Genomic DNA, 20,873 nt, shown 5'->3' with positions numbered 1-20,873 from the left:
TCATTATCTGTCCAAAATATTTCTTTTTTTTTTTTTTTTTTTTTTTTTTTTATATTTTATCCAAAGATTGATTGAACTAAACCTGTTTTTCTTTTTTCAGAGTTTTAATGTCAAGGCATTTAGGTACTGTGTTAGTTATATCTATAAGCAGTGCAAGAAAACCACCAAAATACAAGGAATAATTTAGTCAGTGCTTAAATACAAATATGGATATTAACTGAAAGAGTTCAAAGGAAAAGACCACTACTAATTGAGAAGAATCTTCTCACATTTACTGCAAAGCTTTTTGAAAACTATCATATCGTCGCTGTCGGACGGAAACCTCGTATGTCCAAAACCATAAAGTTTACAGGAAATTGTAAAAACAGCGGAAGAGTCCAATGGAGTAATGAGATTAAGTCCCAACCTTTTTTCAACACTTTTAATTGGTTAATATTTTCCAAAACATACGTTCACACGTGGGGACTGACCAATCGTATCAATTTATGAAAAAAAAAAAAAAGTCCAAAATGTGAGTTACAAGGTTTTTTCCCGACAGCAACGATATCTAGTTTGAACTAACACAGCATTTCATAAAGGAGAACATAACACCCACGGTCAAACACAGAGTGGGTGGTGCGATGTCCAGCCATCAGTTTCTGACCTTAAGCTGAAACGTAAAATTAAGATATTGGAGTGTATAGTAATAGTTCAAACCTAAATCTGATTAGGATGCTATTAGAGGATTTAAACGGGATGTTTATACTGTTAAATGTTCCACTGTGGGTGGATTAAAATCAGTCCAACCAAAAAGGGTGAGTATACTTCTAGAGTGATCAGAAACATCCAGTTATCACAAGCACTTCGGACAGTTTCTGAGCCACCTATGGTCATACTACCCATTATTGGGTTTCAAAAGTATTGTCTAGTTATGGACAGATTTATTTTTCAAATGGTTTCAAAAAATTATATTAATTGTAGTTCTTGTATGTAAATAGGTCTTTGTATATACATTTTTATGGTCAAAAAGGATGTGTTTATTAAAAGCTAAATCAATCAGGGAGGCAGCATTTTATTACAGAATAATAGAAATTGAATAAGGCTTGGGACGAGTGGTTGTTTTATTGCTTTTTTTACTTATTTTTTTTTCATGATCAATAGCAAGGGGGTTAACAAGTTTGCAGGCCACAGATGATAACATAAAAAAAATTATTAAATACAAATGTGTGGGCATTAATTATCACCACTAATACATTCAGAAGGGGGCAAGAGTTTTAGACAATTTGCACACTGTATGGGGGGGTTGTCTCGTTTTAGATCAGATCTGACCTCTAAATCAAAAGATTGTTTTGATGTAAAACAGCAAATTGATTTATCCATTACTTACAAAATATTTTTTTTATTAAGTATTGTGCTGCTGTATGGAGGACTAACTCTGCCATATTTAAAAATAAATACAGAAATAAATAAATGCGCAATAAATAAATATGCATTCAATGAATTGCCCGCAAAAATACAATAAACATTTATAAATAAATAAACATTTATTTGATTGTGTTTTGGGGGGCAAATAATTGTATGCCTATTTATTTATTGAACATTTACTTAGTTGGCAGAGTTGGTGCTCCATACTGTTGTTTTTTTTCGATATTTGATGTAATAAGGCCGTTTAACAAAGCGCTGAACCGGATGTTGGAACAAATCCGAACCGCCCATTGGTTGAAGCGATGACGCCGGTTGACGCACATCCGCTTCCTGCTCAAAGAACGCAGCGGCTTCACTAGTCAGGGCGCGCGCAGACGAAAAACACAGCTAAAGTTAGAGTCTGCTGAACGTGGCGCTAATATAATTTTATAAGCTGTTTATTTAAATATAAGTGTTTAATACGTTGGCGTTCGGTGTGTTGTACGAAACATGCAGGCGTTTGACGAAGAAACCGGTAAGAAAAAAAAGCTCGTTTTGACTTGTATAGAAGTTGGTGGCTAGTGGAGCTAACAAGCTAATTGGCTCGGATAGCCGAAGTAACTGTTGTGTAATGATAAAGGACTTAAAACGTTTTTAATTACTCAATTCTGTTCATTTCTGTTCTTTTTTTGTAGAGATTACAGATTTCTATATGATGGTAAGTAGTCTGGCTTTTTCTTATGTTCGTAGTTGAAGCTAATGGAGTGTGTTTGCTTTAGAAGCTGGGAAAGGTCCTGAAAATAACGGCTGCTGTCCTGAATTTCCCCTCAGATCTGGCCTTGGATCAATTCTTTATCTGGGTTTAAAAAAAAATCAACTTCACATGATTACTTTACACATTGATCTGAACGATTAACTATTTTACGCCTATCCCTCCCTAAGAATTACATGAAAAAGTTTAACTTATGCCTTTTTTGGCAATTTTGTATTGACCATTAGCATGAGAATTGGTATTAGAAAAGACTCATTCTCTGCTGGAAGTTTATATCTTTTAAAGGGGCAGATACGTTTGGTGAAGTTTTTCTTTTTAGATAGAACTATCACCAATTCTTTGAAATGCAGCTATTTTTTTCAAGCAGAAAGCTTGCTGCATTAAACATAATGAACCCTTAAAAAAGATTCCTACTTATTTTCATGGTTTGTTTACATACCACCACTTCCCCTGAACTGCTAAGTAGCAAAATGCATTTGCCATGTCTTTATTCACCATCTCTGTACCCTGAGATGCAATCTATAACTTTCGCTCAGTTTGTTACTTTAAAAGCAGTGTTGATGGTTTATTTCTAGCCCTACAGAATAGATACTATTGTAGTAGATCTCTCACTGTTGAGGAAAAACACTATTGAGGTTGGTAACCTCAAAAATGATATTATGCTGTTCAAATTATTGTTTCACCACTTTCTACTGTAATAGCTGTAGACAAGTCAGCAACTTAATATTAAGATCTGGCTCTAAACTCTTTGTAGTGATGGATTTATTGCTAAGAATACTGTTGAAATCTGTTTGCTTTCTAACATGAGAGTTTATAGTCTCTTGCAATAAACAGGGCTTATCTCCTGGTGTGAATTAAATGAGTTGCGTTTTCCTGGGTAAAGGCAAGTGAAACTTAAGACTGCTGCAGAATAGCTCCTTCCCACAGCATCAAAATATAGACTAAGGCAGAGGTTCAGTTAGCCTTCAGGGCTTAATTTACTTTTTACATCACGAGATGCTGGCCAGAGCTGCTGATTTGTAAAACGGCTCGCGTGTTCTTCTCTCTCCTATCATTTAGCAAAAGGTTGTGGGTTTATTTGGGAACCAGCCTCATATGCAGAGGATAATAACATGTGGCCTTCTGGGTAAGGGAATACTTTAACGACGAGGCGTACACCTCGTATTCTTCAACAATTTGGTGTGTTGAATGTGTTAATGAAATATTCTTGTTTCCAACAGGCGTGGAGTATGATCCAGATATAGATCTGGATGACTGTGAAAGCTGGGCCCACCGTCCGAAATTAGACGAAACTTTTGTTGACGATAGATTAATAAGAGGCCGCGCCAGGGGGGCCTTTCGATCTGAGCCCCCTTTGCAATTCTACTCTTCAATTCGTGGAACACCCAGTCCACCAGCTTACACAGTTTGGGAGACGGTGAGTCCAAATAATCCACGTGTTTGAAAAGTTAAAAGAATATTGGTTTGACCCGAGTATTTTTCTTCTGCTGCTTCAGGATTCTGAACGAAAAGCCAGATTATTGCAAGAAACTAAAAAGAGCAAAGAAAAGGCTGAGAAAAAACGGCTTAAGAAACAGGTGAGTGTTTATTTCTTCAAAAGAAGGAGTGGAAAGGATTTAAAACAATATGTACAAAAAAAGCAACATATTCATGTTAATTGGCATGAACTCAGCATTGTGTTACATATTATAGTTTGACATAATTTAAATTAATAATACACTTATGGGTACAGGGTTCCCGCGGGTCCTTAAAAAGTCTTAAAAGGCATTGAATTCCTCAAAATATTTTAAGTTTTAAAATAAATAAAAAAAAAATAACGACTCTCCATTGTTGGTTCCGTCCCGATATCGGAACCAATAAAAGCGTTGTTGCGGCCGGGACATTTGGGGGATGCACCATCAACTTTTTGTCTGGAAAATATGAACAAGTATAAATGTAACCAAAATTGGCGACAGCCAAGAGTTTTCTCCATGGCTAAAACCAGGGAACATACATGAGGCACAGTAGATTTTGTGCAAGAAGCGATTCAAGCTCGGAACGATGGGAATTAAGGCAGTGGAGTCACATGCGATGCGCGAAACACAAAGCTTCAAAATGGAGTTACCGAGAAACAGCCGGTATTTCTCGGTTTTGTTCCACCCTTTTCTCTGCAACACCTCCACTTATCACCAAATCAGACATACTAAGAAAACGATACAAAGAAAAATAGCTGCAAAAAAGACTTAGCACTGGATATGTTGTGGCTTTAAAACTGATTTGTTTTCTTCCCTGCTAAAACAAAGTTTGTGAATTCTGTAAAATAATTGTTAAAATATATCTGTCATTGGTGTGTTTTTAGCTTTCTTCGTGTATGGGAAGCTTTTCAAAATTTGAAACAGTGCAATGGTTTATGTTAAAATAAACCTTTGGGTTAAGTTGTCGCAAGCAGGGTTGTCTTGTGTTTCTTATGAATTTGGTCTTAAATTTTTATTTCAAGTGGCATTAAAAAGTCTTAAAAAGACTTGAATTTAACTTGCCTTATGCTGTAGGAACCCTGGGGTATGTATTGTTAGACTCATTCAACATGGATCCGGTTCACGACACATCCATAGAAATGGCGCAGAAACTTTTGACCCGAAATACATTCAGGGAAATAAGCTACAAGCTAATAGATGCATTGATCCGAACTATTGAGGTGTCAATCTGTTCATCAAACCATGTTTTAGGTCTATAGGGTAAAAGAAAAAAGCTAGTAGGATAATTTTTAATAAAAACATGTCTATTTAATGAAGGGAGTCTAAAAAGGAGCATGGGGAAGTAACTTATTATTCATCCCCATCATGTTTTTATTGCTCATATTGTAGTTTTATTGCTGTCTCAACAGAAACGGAAGCAAAGAAAACAAATGGAGAAGGAGAAACAAAACCCTGCAAAAACCGAAGAGGTGAGGATCAACATTGAGGCTGTGATCAATGCTTGTTTTGCAAATTGATTCATCTGTCGATCTGTGTTTTCTTTTTTCTTTTTTTTTTTTTTTGCTTTAATTGATTAATAATCTGGTAGTCAAAGGTTCCTTAAAGAAGATTTTTTTTTTTTCACGAAATTAAACTGGGTTAAATTAAAACGTTTCCACTTGAGGAATTCTGGTAAGAACATGACAGACGAAAGTATTTTTTATCTTAAATGCAAAATGTTTACTTTTTTTTATTACAATTTAGATATGGTAGCTGCTCTAAGTGGGTAGCTCTGTCAGCTAAAGGCATGTTGTAGAGTCTCTATACTCCATTTAACAATGAATCTAATCCTAAATTAGCCATTTATTTCAATAATCAATTAATCGCAATTTATCTGATTGTTTCAGCCATAATAGATATAATATATTAAAACAAATGAATACATGAAAGCTTTGAAAAACATCCCATTCCTCAAATTTGAAATTTTTTATAACATTTTTTTATTTTTATTTTTGTTTTGCAGGAAAATGTTGGAGAGCAGTCTAAATCGGAGGAGAGTACGTCTAAATCGGAGGAGAGTACGTCTAATAATCATCAAAAGAAGAAGAATTTAGCTGCAGCCAGAGACACAGACAGCGACAGCAGCAGCGGGCAGGAATCCAGTGATGAAGATGAAGACGCCATAAATGTCTCAGAGGAGGTAAAACGTCTTTTGCTACTGTTGGTAAAGTTCTGATATTCACCTTTTTGAAGACAGAAACGTCAGAAACTGACCGAGATAACGAGTCCCGATCGTACAGCTTAAGGGTCACACTGGTTCCGTACAACTGTTTAATCTCCGGTCCATTTTTTTCTCCATGTCACATTGGGTGTAGAGAGGCTCCGACTAGGCAGGGGGGATAGATCTGTGTAGACTTTTTTTCTCTGTCTCTGTGCCGCACAAATTATAACAATTTCCCACATTTTACTCGGACAGAATATGAAGTTATTAAAAATAAATACAAACACCCCCACCGCACAGCATCTCTTAAACCAGAACAGATTTTACAGTAAAAATGTTATGGAAACATATTAAAAGAAAGGGAAAACGCAGCGATAAACGTTGTGGGGTGGTTTGTATGGGGCTGAGGCTGTGAGAGCTGATTCTCAGAGAGAGATCTGGAAAGTTTATTGAAGTTTTTCTTTTTTTCATAAAGAGAGAAAAATAAGGTTACCTGCACTTTATTTTTTGTGAGGCTTAAGAAGATCAGTTTTTCTATATCCGTTTTCTGTGCCAAAGTTTGTCAAGGTTTTTTTTTTTTCCCTTGAGGAGAGTGATAGGCTGTTTTCTACTGTCCCTCCTTGTTTTTGCAAGGCTAAAAGAGGATTGCTACTTTAACTTTTTTTCAGTCCTATTTTAGGTAAAGTATTTCTTCTTTTTTTTTTATGTTTCATTGAGTTCATGTTCACAGATGTTATTTTGTATTTTCCCTCATAGCGAATGTTTTACTTTGCAACCGCGTCTCTCTTCCTGTCAGACACAGGAAATTGCAGCTGAATTGTCCAACTAAAACAGACCCGGCCCCCTTGCAGAAAACCATCATCCTCATTGACTTTCAATGAGGAATTGGCATCGTTCACATGAACATTAAATCAGCCATTACACATTTTAATGAGCTTTTTCTTTATGATTATAAACTAAAATAGAAAAAGGTGACAGCATCTCCATCATTGAGTTAGGGTTGATAAACATCAGTATATTATCTGCTTTTTTTTGTTATTTTGAACATCCTTTAGTTAATGTAACCTTTCGTGTTCTTGCCCTTTTAAGGAACTGGATTTGACGAGCAGTTTTGTGAGTAAAGCCGCCCTTATAGCTCAGCGTAAGTTAGAACAAAGGCCTAAATCAGAGAAAAAGGACAAAAGGAAAACTCCAGAGAAGGAAAAGCCTAAAGGTGTCCCCGATAAAACGGCTGAGAGCAAAGAGGCTGTGTACAAGGTAGGTGGCTCAAAGATGACATGAACACAGCGGGGTTATTTAGGAGAGTCCTGCTGATTGTTTTTTTTTTTTCTTCTTGTAAACAGGTTTCTAGCGCTGCCAGTGTTCCCACTTTAGAAGATAATGTTAAAATAAGTACAGATCTTGCAAGTAAGTTTCCTCGTGTGGATGCAATAATTAATATATGCCCCTCAGATCAAATATAATGTGCTTCTTCTCTTTATCTTCCAGTTATTGGAAATAAATTTGCCAGTGATGGAGACTATGCCATGGCTGTAAAGTATTTCACAGATGCAATTAAGTACAACCCAAAAGAGTTTAAGTAAGAACACGTTGCATGTTTTTTTAGAAATACTCTGTTCATAATGAATCCTTTTATGCAACATTTGAACTGTTTTTCATGCAGGTTGTTCGGGAATCGTTCCTTCTGCTTTGAGAGGATGCAAGAATACGAGAAGGCGCTGACTGACGCAGAGCTGTCTCTGAGCTTCTCTCCAGGATGGGTTAAAGGCCTCTTTAGAAAAGGGAGAGCTCTTGTAGGTCTGAAGGTAAATGCTCTTAGCAGAACCGCAAACCTGATGAGGATGTAGTCCTCATGTTTAGTCCTGATGTTCTTAATTCAGCTGTGAAGAGAATAGAGCTGAATTCCTCCTCAAAGTAAACCAGGACTGCAAAAAGCAACGTAATCCTGAACATTAGGGCTGAACAATTTAACGGAAGACAATCATAATTTTCAACCAATATTGTGATTGTGATTTCAATTGCAATGGACAAAAACATGTAGATGCTTCACTCCAGGGTTTCAATATTTTATGACCTTAAAAGATGGCTTGTCCATTGTTGCAAGACTTTACTTTACTGCAATCTTAAGATGAAAAGGTTCTTCCATCATGCATAGACCTGCGCCCTAGTTGCAAGTGTCTCATCGCTGCTTTGTGGCGCCAGCTAAAGGATTTGAGGGAGAAATTTAGTGTGTTACTCTTTTTAAATGCAATGTGACTAAAACTGGATGCATCTGCAATTTGTTAAGTTGTCATATTGTAAATGCAAGTAATCGCCCAGCTCTTTCTGAAAACTTAAATACAGATTTAGAAAATAACTGTACTGTTCTTTCACGTTATCAGCTTTTGAATATTAACACGGCTTATTGATGACACATGTTTAAAAAAGAATGTTTACACTGGCATGTACTTGGAGAACAAGTGTGTTAAGAAAATGCACCGTCAACAAAGACTGAAAGAATTAGGGCTTAAACAATTATTGTGATTAATCAATTATTGAAATATTGTAAACTAATTTAGTAATCGATTAATTCTTAACTGGAGTATAGAGACTGTGAAACATGCCTTTAGCTGACAGAGCAACCCGCTTAGAGCAGTAATTATACCAAGATAGTGGGAAAAAAATATATTTTTCATTCAAGATAGAAGAAACTTTTTTCCTCCTGTCAGTATCCAGAACTCAACATTTGGAAAAGTTTTAGTTTCATGTGGTTTCATGTGGTTTAATCCTTTATAATATTGAATTTAAAGCTTACTGTCCGCGTCCATAAAGCTTATAATAATAATAAAAATGGAATCCAAGACTCAAAATCAGAATAGAGCAGAGAGGAATGTCCTCAAATGTCCAACTGAACAGTGCAGGTTCAGCTTATTTATGACATTTTGCTTGTGACTGGGAATCTGGGGGCTAGTGTATCATTCTGGGCTAAGTAGCAAAAAAATAGTTTTAATAACGAGGTCCTCGGAAACTTTGGTCTGGGCCTGTAGTAGTTTAATGGACACTAAAGATCAATTTTAATTTTAAAATGACCTGATTTGGTCGTATCTTATGTTCCCACCTTTTCAGCCTAGAAAGCTCATGAAATATGCCAGTCCTGTTGATATAGACCTTCTTTGGTTTATTTTTATCCTCCAAAACAAACTAAAATCAATATTGAACCATTTCAGAGATTTCAAGCCGGTTTTAAGTTGAGCAACACTCAGTTTAAAGTCCTGTATAATTTTCTCTTGCAGCATGAGTGTCATTCAAGTTAAACTATTAACTGACGCTGGATGTTATATTTATGCTGCAGGGGTGAGTTGGTGTAAGAAGTGTTCACTAATTGTCGTAGTCTCACATAATGAGGAAAAGGTTCAACTAATATATAACCGAGTACTTTGAGTTGCTGTGATCCGTTTTCCTTGCTCCTCTCTGTTTTCTGTCATCATTCTGTCATAAATGCAAATCACCTAAAATACTAGATATAGCAAATTTGAGATATATATATATATATATATATATAAATAAATAGGGCATCCAAACAGTTTATAGCATCGTTTTGTGCAGTTTTGTTTGATTAGAAAACAGAAAAGGCTAAATTTCCTGCGTATGAACGCATTTCTAATGTTGTAGATTTATAGTATTGAGTTCATTGCAGTGTTTTGTTAAGCAGTTCAGGTTGTTCTGACTCCTCGCTGACCTTGTGGCGTTTACTCAGACCTGTTTAGACAAACTTTCAACATAATAGCTGATAACAGAGCAGTGTGTCTCTCAATTCAGATTTAGTTCCAAGTTGGGTCAAAATATACATATGTTTCTCATTCCAGAGATATGAAGAAGCTGCTGATGCCTTCAGGGACGTCCTGAAACGGGACAGTTCATATGCAGAGGCTGCCCAGGAGCTAATGCGAGTGCAGATTATACAACTAATGGTTTGTAGCTGAAGCCCTTATAATTTTATACATAGATTAGCTTGGATCCAATAAGAATAAAATCATCAGTCTGCCTTTTATACTGACTGAAGAGCATCAGTGTAGAAGTTGTGATCGTTCTCTTCAGGCCTTTGCTGATCTCTTCCTGTTTTGCTTCAGGCTTACGGTTTTACACGGGAGCAGAGCTCTAATGCTTTAATTATTCACGGGACTGTAGATAAGGCCTTAGAGGTTCTGTCCAAATTACACCATCCTAAAGGTGAGTTCCAACACTGTACTTCTGTTAATGTTTCTAATGAACAGTAGCTTTAATACGTTTGGTTTTATGATCATTTTGAACAAATTAACTAACAGAGGTTCTGTTTGTGTTCTAGGAGCTGTTCTAAATGGACCTCTCCCACCGGCTCAAGTAGCAAACATCACAGGAGTCTCTCCGGTCCTCTCTGCTAATTCAAACCCTGTGCCTGCTGCTTCTGCTCCATCATATGAAGCTTCTAGGAAACCCCTTCCTTACAAACCTTTGGGCCAACATCAGGTTGTTCCCTACGTTGAAAATCAACCAGAGTCTACTTCTAAACATCCTGTGAAGATTAACAGTAGTGATAACAGATCGCCACCGTGAGTATTCATTTACTTCTTCTGACAACCTTTCACTGTTTGTTTAGGACGTCTGAATCCGTAACTTCATTTTATTGTTTTTCCCTACTTTATTGTTTAAAGACTAAATAATATCTAACGTTTTTTGTTTTTTTTAAGCCAGTTTTAAAAGGCTGACTTGGCCTTTTTTTGTAAATGTAGAAAAAAAAAAAAAAAAAACCTGAGCTGAACGTCACACCACGGTGGTTAAAATGAATCATATTGACCTGTTTAATGTCCATTACAACATGTTCTAATGTTCTATGTTCTTTAACAGAGAGTTGTTTCCAGTTTGGGTGGGAAACCTGACCCCCCCAGTAACAGAGGCCATGATTAGCAGGCTGTTCAGCAAGTAAGACGTTTGATTTAAACTTTTACTGGGCACGGGTCGTTATGAGAACTATTTAATGAATACAAAGATGCTTCATATAAACAAATGCTTTTATTTGACACAAAGAAGCATCTATTCTGAAAAATAACAGAAAGGCACAAAAGATTGAATGATTAGAAAAAAGGTAAACTAGTTTTTAAATGTTTTTTTTTTCCTTTTTTTTAAATCTCCTTTCGTTGAGCTTATGGCTAAAACAATCAGAACAGCTTAAGCTTGACAGTCACTCTGCATCAGTTATACATTGCAAGTCTCCATGGCAACAGTTTGGTAATTAGTTTTATTTCAGCTAATTTGAAAGATGAATGCATTTGACTTTCTTAATGAAATTAATCTGGAGTCACTGTTGGCTGAATCATTGAGACGTAGATGAAATGCTTGGTAATAAAACTGCTTGGTCATCCAGTGTCCTCACTCTTTATCTCCTATTGAGAGAGGGAGAGACTGTTACCCAGCCTGGAGCAGCGCTACTTAACATTATCCCTTTAGAAAAAAGAAAAAAAAGAATTCTGGCAGCTGATTGTGAATGAAATAAAAAAAAAAATCAACCTTGTAGCTTATTTACAGCTTATCAGACCTTGCAAAGATGAGATAAACAGGCAGAATATATCAGCTTCACCTTTCTGCTTCAATTAAAACAAGATTTCACAAAACAAACAGACCTTGAAGAACAAATGGTTGATTGGGCTATCAAATGAAAAAGCCTTTCTTACTCTCATCTGAAAACATCCATTGTCTCCGAAACTGTTTTTCAGGAACCAATCTGCAGGTATAAAACTGCTTAATTGAATACTTTACTGCAAAAACAAAATGATTGAGCATACATAGAGGAAGAACTGTTTTCCAATCACGTTGACCCATTTCCAGCTTCATATGGATACATTTAAAACGTGTTAAACTAGATTTAAGCCTTTGCTAATGTTCTCTTATCTACTCTTTTGCAGAGCTGGACCGGTCTTTAGTGTGAAACTTCTGTCTCTCAAACGCTGTGCCTTTGTGAATTTTACTAAACAGGAGCATTGTGACGAAGCTATCAAACAGTTTCATGTAAGTACAAATGCAGCAAGCGGAACTTAGGGTCCTAAAGGAACGTGGACTTCTTCATAAAGTCATTTAGGATGGAATTCTGGGGTGGGGGGGGGGATCCAAGGTCATTTGACCTCAAACCAGCATTAAACATCTAGCTGATACATGAAATGAAAAGACGAAATGGAAAACTGAGTATTGTGAGATTGGAGTTGTTTTTAATCGTAGTTATATTGAATTGGTTAATTTAGTATAAAACTGTTCTTTAAGAGTGATTAAAAAATACATTTAATCAGCTCAGATAAAGCAATAAATGTCTGTACCTGGGGGATAGTTGCCCATTTATGTATCAAACCTCCTAATTACTCCCAGGCTGAGTGAGGATGATCTTCCACAGGATCAGAAAGCACACCAACAGCATCAAGCATTCAAAATTCTCCAGGCCCCTGGCTGATTTGTTATGATGAGAGAGGTTCCTTCCTTATTCTGTCAGTAAAGGGCCGATGTAGGATGTGTAAGAAGTGTGATGTGAGGCTTTGCATTGTTCGGGCCAAAATGCTCCCCCCTGTCTCCTCATCTTTCACTGCCACTAAAAGCTAGTTTATAAGAAGTTGGTGCTCTCCACCATGTTTGTTTTTCTCATTTTTAAAGTTGTTTAAATTCTGTTTATTGATTTTTGTAAATTTTAAATACAGCCTAGCTAAAGCATTTAGATTTTTATTTTTTATTTTTTTAAATTAATGCATTAAATATTGCTAAATTATGCAATCCCAAAGTTATCATGGAGGATACAAACAGTCTCTGCTGATGAGCTCACTGTTGCGTAACATAAGTGTGTGCAAATAAAGCTGTTTATCTGTTGATGAGCTCAGGCTGCTTCTGCGTTAAACTTTATCCCATGTTGAATCATGGACATCTGTTCCAGGTTCTGTCTTGCACAGCGTTAGCTGGAAGGGAGTGTTTCTGGTAGCTGTGATTATGTTGGCTTACAGGTGATGGAAAAACCAGAATTCAGTTTTCTCTGTTGCGCTCCTTTTGCATACTTCCCTGCATCCGTGGAGCGTGGCAAAGACGCCCCCCTGTGGCTGCTTTTTGGTGGCCTTCAATTCTTCTGCATTGTTGGATCAGATGTTTCTTAGCATCTAACCAAAATATATTTGGGTTTGGTTATTTCAACTGCATGGTTTTCCACCTACAGTCTATGCTGTCTCAGCTTTATGAGTGACTAAACTCGAGGAATGCAGGGGAGGGCTCTTGATCATGGTTTCAGAGCTCTTAAAGCTGGAATTCTTCTCAACTAATAGACACCGTTTTCTACCTCACTTAACAATTATCATTTCAGGAATAATCTTTCCCTATAAATCTCCAATTTGCTGAGCTACTTACATCCTCTGTTTATTTTCTCCAGGGCTATCATCTGCATGGTTTAAACATTGCCGTGAGATACCCAGACCGGATTCCTCAGGGGAAGGGCATGTCCAGGTATGCCCTTAGAGCTCGGGACTTGCAAGATTAGAATCTCAGGTTTGTGCTGTATTATAAACATGTTGGACTAAAATGGTCTTAATAATAAACCGAATTAACCCAGTTCCTTGTTTGCAATCTTCTGACTACAGGCATTATGGCGACGGGAAGAAAGCCGTTTGAAACAAGTTCTCGTTGATCCAGATCAATGAAACCACCAATTGATTCAAACATCAACAGAAGCCGTCCATCTTAACGCCATGACTTAATAAAACTCTTTACTCACCGACCTGAAAAATCTGAAGTATTAACCAATAAGCCACAGACATCAGAGGATTACATTATTACAGAAAGTAACTCTTTATTATGTAATATTGTCACTTATAATTGCTTTAACTTCTTTGGGTTTAAATTATAAAATTAAGGCTGAAATGTTAATTTAAGGGTATTTTTGCAGAAGAGTGTCTTCAATACAGTAAATTAAATGTTGGTGTATTGTACAATTTAGTGCCACCAGCTTTAAGTATTGATCATGTATGAACCCACTTGGTTATAGCGAGTCAGCAGTTCACAGTATCAAGTTGATAACATGACTGTTATGTTCCAGGTATCTATTTATGATGTATTCAAAAAGTAAGACAGGCTTATAACAGATATGTACTTTGCATTAATCTTATGCACATTTATGGATTGTTAAAACTCAGTCTGAATCACTATCTATATCCTGTTTACTTCATGTTGTTACTATTAGAATAGGTTAATTATTCCTCCGGTTTAAGTGAAGAACTGTTTTTTTTTTTTTTTCCTAAGATGCTGTAGATTATTCTCATTCTATGTAAGGTTTAAAGAAATGGTTGACCTGAAGGATGTTCATTTACACCTTTATATAAAGTGTGGCTTTTCCTTATGTGATTATTAAATATGCTTTATTCATCTGAAGTTTGTTCTTCTTTAAATCGGAAGATATGAGACTTGAAAAGCAAACCATTTTAAGCCAGTAGTACAAAAACAAACGAGTTATAGAGGTCTTAAAGATTTACATTTTGAGATAGGAGTATATTTTGGAGAGAAAATGTTTTCACTCTGTAATTTTTGTGAATATATCTTTTTAAGAGGTTTTTCCCCTGAAAATCATTTTCCAAAAGTCACCTTGTTTTTATTTTCTAACAAAATAAACTTTTTAAAACTTTTTCTTCAGTCTCAAAAATATCAATGTGAAGATATCTCTCAAACACATTTATTTTACTTTCAAGATTATTCCCCCCTTTCAGATTGCTTTTTTAAACTTTAACAAAAACAAAAAAATAACTCCATACATAATCTTATTTCAAAGGCATCAAATCTAATTGTCTTAATACAAGGGCAAAAAACAAAACAACTGTTGAGGGAAAATTTATATCTTTCTCTAATTATATATTAATATTCATATTTACTCACTATAAAAGTTTTCACTTAGTCTGTTTCTCTCTCAAGGCCACACCATTCCCTGCAAAATGTTGTTTGTAGACCAGACATAGCTTCTTCCCATAACAATCCAGATTCTTTCTCAAGGTTTATTCATAACATGTTACTTTTAAGCAAGGTGTGTGTAATTTGTTATGACTGACTGCTTTTCCATTGTTGTAACTAGGGGGGGACGAACCCTGCCCAGAACAGAGCAGAATGCTGTGCCATGATGACTGTTCTCTCTTTGCAAAGATGATTAATAAATGTGCCGACTGAGTGAAATCCATCGATCTCCGTTTATTTAACTAGGATGAATAGTTGAATACTTCTTTCCCACGACAACAACTAATTCCTTAGATTAGATCATTTGCTGAAATTAAAGGTAAAATGCTTATTTTAGGACATTTTTACTCCTTAAGATTTGTTTTTGCAACATTAAATCAATTACTGATAGAAGAGACTAACTGAAATTGTCCCTTGGAGCAATTTAACATTTGACCTCTACAATTTACTTCAATTATTTAGAAATTTCAGTAAGCTTTAAGATAGAAATTTAGTTTTTATCTGTTACGTAAGGAGTCTGCAAACCTTGTGGCTCACCTTACATGCTAAAATGATTTTCTTTTGTATTTTGTTTTGGGTTCCATTAGAAAACCCAGGGCCCCTTGGCAAACCTCCATCGCCTTTGTCCAGAGACAATAGTGAATTTTGTGAAAGGAAAAACTATTAAAAAAGGTGCAGAGTCTGGGGAAGCATGGGCTATAGCTGTTAGCTTATTGGTGCCAAACCAGAGACATCAGAGCTGTCTAATGTGGAGAAAGATTGATTTCTCTCTGATGAAGAGAAGCACAAAATTTTAAAAGTTTCCACAGGGGCCATGTCATCTGCTGCCGTGTCCAGATGGAGCCTGGGAGATTTAGAAACCATTGGTAACTTGTTTTCTTCTGTCTGTATAAAGCTGATAACATTTAAATAAATACCTGAGCTGTATAATCACCACTATTGTCCAAAGTCAAGGGAAACACGTCCAGAATTGCCCACATCATTTGCTTTGGAGCTGAAGCATAAAGTTTCCCGGGATTCTCTGGGTGTGCCTGAAAGAAACATCTGTAAAAACTTATAATTTTTTTTAATCTGAGGACAGATTATTGCAAAATACACCACTCAGCCCTTGTTATCGTTTACCTTGATTTATTGTCTTCTACCACACAGCCTCTCATGTGTTCCTGGAGGAGCTTTGGTGAACCATCATTGTAGATTTTGGAGTTCAGTCAGTAAATCCTCTGCATCAGTCAAACTCACTTCTCTCCCTTTCAATGGCGTAAGACACAACAATAGGCCTGTAGGCAACATTATCTGGGTGGGCACCATATGAAATACAACCCCCCCAACCGTCTAATGAACTATACACATAGTAGTAGTAGTATTAACATTGTAATTAAAAGTAGCACTGTCTGCTTTGCTATTGGTGTCGTGTTTAAACGGCTCACCATCCTGTTGAAATCTGCCATGTGTTTGGGTATAAATAAGGTCCCATCAATTAATATAGAATCAGTTGTGTTTAAGAGGAATTTTTCGCACCATTACATCTGCAAAGAGAAGTCATAAACCTCAATTGAAGGGGCCCTACCAGGTGTCGGGGCCCCAAAGCAAACGCAGTCTCTGCTTATTGATATTTACGTCATTGTTCTCTTTATAGTCTGATAACAAAAACTATGCATCTTGCATCAAACATTTCCAATTGTTGTCCGACTTATTTAAGTATCAAGAGGCAATTTCAATAAAGGCATTAAGATTACACATTTACTGAGGGACCGCGCATCGACAGCTTTAACAGTGCCCTTCAAATTTTTACACTGGATTTTCTCTGTAGCTATGAAGTCACATTGGCAGGTAAAACATAAGCATTGTGATGTAAAACCAGGAAGGATGTCATCCCTCCTAAATACTGGGCTTTTATTTCACTTCAGAATAGACTGGTCTCCTCCATGTTAGGCTGCATTGATGCATTAGTTCATGAAAAGGATAAAGTATTAAATGCATTTGCATTACAGTGCATGGATTTTCTATCATCTGACCGGGGCGGAGCTAGATGGGGGGCCAGGGGGGGCCATGGCCACCCTTAGCCAATCATTGGCCACCACTTAGGTCACCTAAATACTGAATACTTAGAAGCTTTGTTCTAAGATGAAAGGAAGTTTCCCCCTAGGGGATAATACAGATAACATGTCCTCATTGTGTTCAAGATTCTCATGACTTGGGGTGTATGGAAACCTGTTATCTGAAACAAATCTCTGTCCTGTGATAAACTAAAATGTTTCTCCTGGGAAATGTTAATGTATGTGTGTGTGTGGAATCTTCTTATATTCAGGCGTTGGATGCTCCAGCCTCAGAATCGCATTCAGGGCTGTATCCAGCTGGTTGTGCCATTCTCCTCTGCAGAGTAAAATAAAACCTTTTCTTCCTTGGATAACAACTCTCAGTGCTCATATTTTTTACTCCACAGTGGCAAAACATTTACATTTTTCATATATGAACAATGACTTGACAGCAAAAACACTATGCTTAATTATGCACATCAATATACTTACATTAAAGATGATTAATACAGAATTCATGCTCTTTTCAGTTGTATTGGGTAAAGAGGAAATTATAGGAGTCTTCAGTGAAATCATAGATAAATAACTATTTTAATAAAAACCTATTAAATGATCCATTTTTGTAGATATTAATATTTGTAAATATCAATTTTATGCAGAATAAATACTGATAAAAGTAGGTAAGTAATGACAATGGAAAAGGTGTTCGCCCAAATTTCAAACCTGAAAGAATTTGATCCATTATACCTTTTATTTAGAAAGCATATATATCCCTCTATTTGTTAGCAAAGGCTTTGGGAAAGTATAGTTTGTCTTTGTTTAGAAAATATGGATGTTTTGCCCGTTAATTTTCCTTATGGAACAGTACAGATTGACCGTGAGGTTTTGATGCCTATCTACTTTTGGCCACCACTCAGTGTACCCTGGTTATTGTCTGGCCACCCTTATGAACATTTTCTGGCTACGCCTCTGCATCAGACCCATATAATATTCTACAAGTTGGAGTTTCTGAGCTGAATTGCAAAATATGTTATCTTTGAGTTCAGTCATTGCGAAACATATTTGCTTTATTCATATAAAGGTGAATCTTTCCCCTTTAGTTTTCGATCTGGCTGATTTACACGTTCTAATCATGTGATTTTACATCAATTGACCCTGTTTTAAATGAGTTAAGGTTACTGGATAGTTTGTAGAATAGATGAACAGGTCCAGGTTTTTGAAAGTCTGATTTTTGGGTCTGTTTCTGTTCCTGCCTGGTAGCAGAATGTAGAGTAAATGGTAGTGCAGTTTATCTTTGAGAAATTGAATAAGTTTGAAAAAGGTAAAGCAGGGGGAAAAATGGTGTTGGCACAAGAACATTGTGCTTTAACAATATGAGCAATTCTACTGGAGTAACAGTTACATTATGACAGGTTAATTACTGGAAATGTAGGGCTTTCAAAGAATGTATGAAAGACTACATTTACCTGAATAAATTAAAATAAAAAGGGTTTTTACTTTGTCTGAATGGATTACAGGTCATTTAAAACAGTCTAACACCAACCAGTCTGTATAAAAAGTTAAAGGAGTTATCAGAATGAGTAGTGTGGCATATAGTGGATAAAAAAGGCTCATTTTTCATGGCTCTGTAACAATCATATGCGGTCAAGCAGGAATGAGATGACTGAACTCCAAAAGTTGGCTCAAAATAGGGCAAAAAAAGGCTACTGATCCCCAACAAATGGCACATTTACAACTGAATAAAAAAAAAATGTAGGTGCAAGAGAGGCCCAGTTAATTTATAAACCTCAGCATGATTTAAATACAGTGTTAGGAGCCTAGGATGGCTGTGCATATATAAATGATGGCACATTTGAATGAAAAGCAATCATGTAAAGAGGTGTGAGCCAGCCTTCTGCAAGGCAAGGCAGGAGCCCATGGGTCTCAGATAACTCTACCCCCTTTAAACAAAAAAATATTAGTTATTGTCACAAGTTTAACCTTCATGTTGTCACTTTTCTGATAAGATTATACATTTAATCTCAGCAAGCCTCTGTTAATTAGTTTAAAACAATGCTGTAATATGCACACCTTTGGTTTTTATTTATCTGGCCCTCAGTTTCCTGTTTATTTGGTAGAAAATTGTGATCCAACATTGTATTTAACATCTCAGTTTGCAAAATTGAAATATAAATGATGCAAAATATATTTATGTTACTTGTTTTAATCAATTTTTAACCAAAAAAATTTGTAATTGAAAAAAGGTAGAATATTATTTTTAATGACCAGTAGGGGGCAGCATCAACCCTTTGTTGTCACAGCAGTACAGTTGTTCAGATGCAAGTCAAATTATTCTTGCTAAAGGTGCAATCTAAGTTAATAAACATAATTCATTATATGATAGGAGTGGTGCTGGATGCTGATTGTTTTGTCTCCAAGCAGCACAGATATTTTAAAGGCTCATAGATGTTATAATTGGCTTCATGTTAAAAGACTAGCAGTTAAAGAATTACATCTGGAAGATTATTATGTACTTTAAACCTGATTTAATTAGACTTAAAATGAAACCCAATCAGGAAACATTGCAATTTATGTTCTATCAATCAACACCCATGATACGAAGCATTTGGGATCCATAATAAATTAAGGGTTGATAATTTCCTATATCCGGTGCAGGATTTCTAAATGCTCACTTTTTACCTGAACACCTAAAAAACTGAAGCACACATGATCAATTAGATCAAGTCACGCAGTCAAGATGATCCAACAGTATCTCTACACCTCTAATATTTTTCAGATATGACACAGAAACAGGGCTGATAAAAATAATAACATGTCAAACACTTGTAAATGTATGTTTTCTGTTGACCTTATCGGGATAATTTATTCCAAACCTGATCAATAACAAAACAAAAAGACATCCTGTTTAAGGTCTAGGATTTTTATTCATGACCAGTATATATATATATAATAAAAGCTGATCTTTGAAAATGATTTAACTGCACCCTCAAGTTTACAGAAACACAAAACCGATGGACTTTGATTTATTCTTAGAAATTAAGCCAAAAATGATCAAATCTGTTTCTTAGAGGTTAAATAAGTTTAATAGTCTCTGATAATAATTAACTCCTGCTGTTGATCTGGGACTCCAGCTATAAAAGCACATAATCAGTTTTCATGTTTTCACACACAGGTTGGTGCTATCACCATGCATTGTTTTAAAAAGAAGTCAACCTCACTGCAAAGGAGAATATTATCTACAAGTGAACATTTATGGCAGCTGACAGGCTTCTCCGGAGCAAACGTCCTTGAAAACTTTTCTTCAAGGTCGGTGAAATGTCTAAAAACACAGAAGCTCCATCTCTGATTCGGCAGACCTTAAAGGTATAGGGGACGATCTTTTATTTCCGGGTGGATCATCTAAATACGTTGTCCAACTAACTGTCAATCATTCTGCTGATATGTTTATGTAAGGCCGCCGTACATGCTCGTCCTATTACCTATATCTTTATACACATGCGCACTTTCAGGTGTATATCTGTGTTGAGCCACGGTTTTGGTCAGTCACTCAAGCTCACCGTTCTCACAGCAATTCTTTGAAAGATGGCCAAGGGTTGTAAGAGAAAAAGTGTCTACGAAGTGTACGAGAAAAAAACAAAGGCCTCAAAAGAGGCAGATATGTCCCAGAATGCTTTGCACATAGAGCTCTCCTCACAAAACATAATGGGGTTTGATGTCACAATGGCGCCATATGCTGTCACTACCCGACAGTGGCGACTACTAACAAAAATGGCGCTGGTACCAATGAAGGAGGAGTTATGTGACCAACGGAGCAAAAAGTAGTGATCACCTGTTCAAATGGTAAGTTAACTGAGTTTGCTATAAAGTGCACTATATATAGTCCGCGCTCTATATAGTGATTGAGGGATTTAGGGGTTGGAGCAGACGTTCGGGCACAGTGAGCTTGTATGAGCTATGAGAACAGCAACTTTTAAACAGAGCGTGCACGAGGAGAAATGGGCTCATGCATGGAGAGAAAATCCTCCACAACACCTATAACTATGATGTTGGATGTT

At 36.3% G+C, this 20,873-nt stretch overlaps 1 protein-coding gene across 1 annotated transcript; it reads left to right on the top strand.

The window, feature by feature from the left end:
- Positions 1 to 1,736: 1,736 nt before the first annotated feature.
- LOC119794376 (tetratricopeptide repeat protein 31-like) lies at positions 1,737 to 14,207 on the top strand. The gene is made up of 18 exons (XM_038301901.1): positions 1,737 to 1,918; positions 2,079 to 2,101; positions 3,215 to 3,281; positions 3,376 to 3,572; positions 3,652 to 3,732; positions 5,019 to 5,078; positions 5,612 to 5,788; positions 6,899 to 7,066; positions 7,153 to 7,216; positions 7,298 to 7,388; positions 7,473 to 7,614; positions 9,655 to 9,759; positions 9,919 to 10,018; positions 10,134 to 10,377; positions 10,673 to 10,747; positions 11,728 to 11,830; positions 13,218 to 13,333; positions 13,426 to 14,207. Exons 1-17 carry the CDS (start codon positions 1,894 to 1,896, stop codon positions 13,323 to 13,325), a joined length of 1,830 nt encoding a protein of 609 aa, XP_038157829.1. The 5' UTR covers positions 1,737 to 1,893; the 3' UTR covers positions 13,326 to 13,333; positions 13,426 to 14,207.
- Positions 14,208 to 20,873: the final 6,666 nt, after the last annotated feature.

The sequence above is a fragment of the Cyprinodon tularosa genome, unplaced genomic scaffold, assembly GCF_016077235.1.
Source record: "Cyprinodon tularosa strain WSP-4 unplaced genomic scaffold, ASM1607723v1 ctg477, whole genome shotgun sequence".
In the NCBI taxonomy this organism is placed as follows: domain Eukaryota; kingdom Metazoa; phylum Chordata; class Actinopteri; order Cyprinodontiformes; family Cyprinodontidae; genus Cyprinodon; species Cyprinodon tularosa.
The sequence above is the reverse complement of the archived record's forward strand: the minus strand, read 5'-3'. Positions and strand labels throughout refer to the sequence as shown.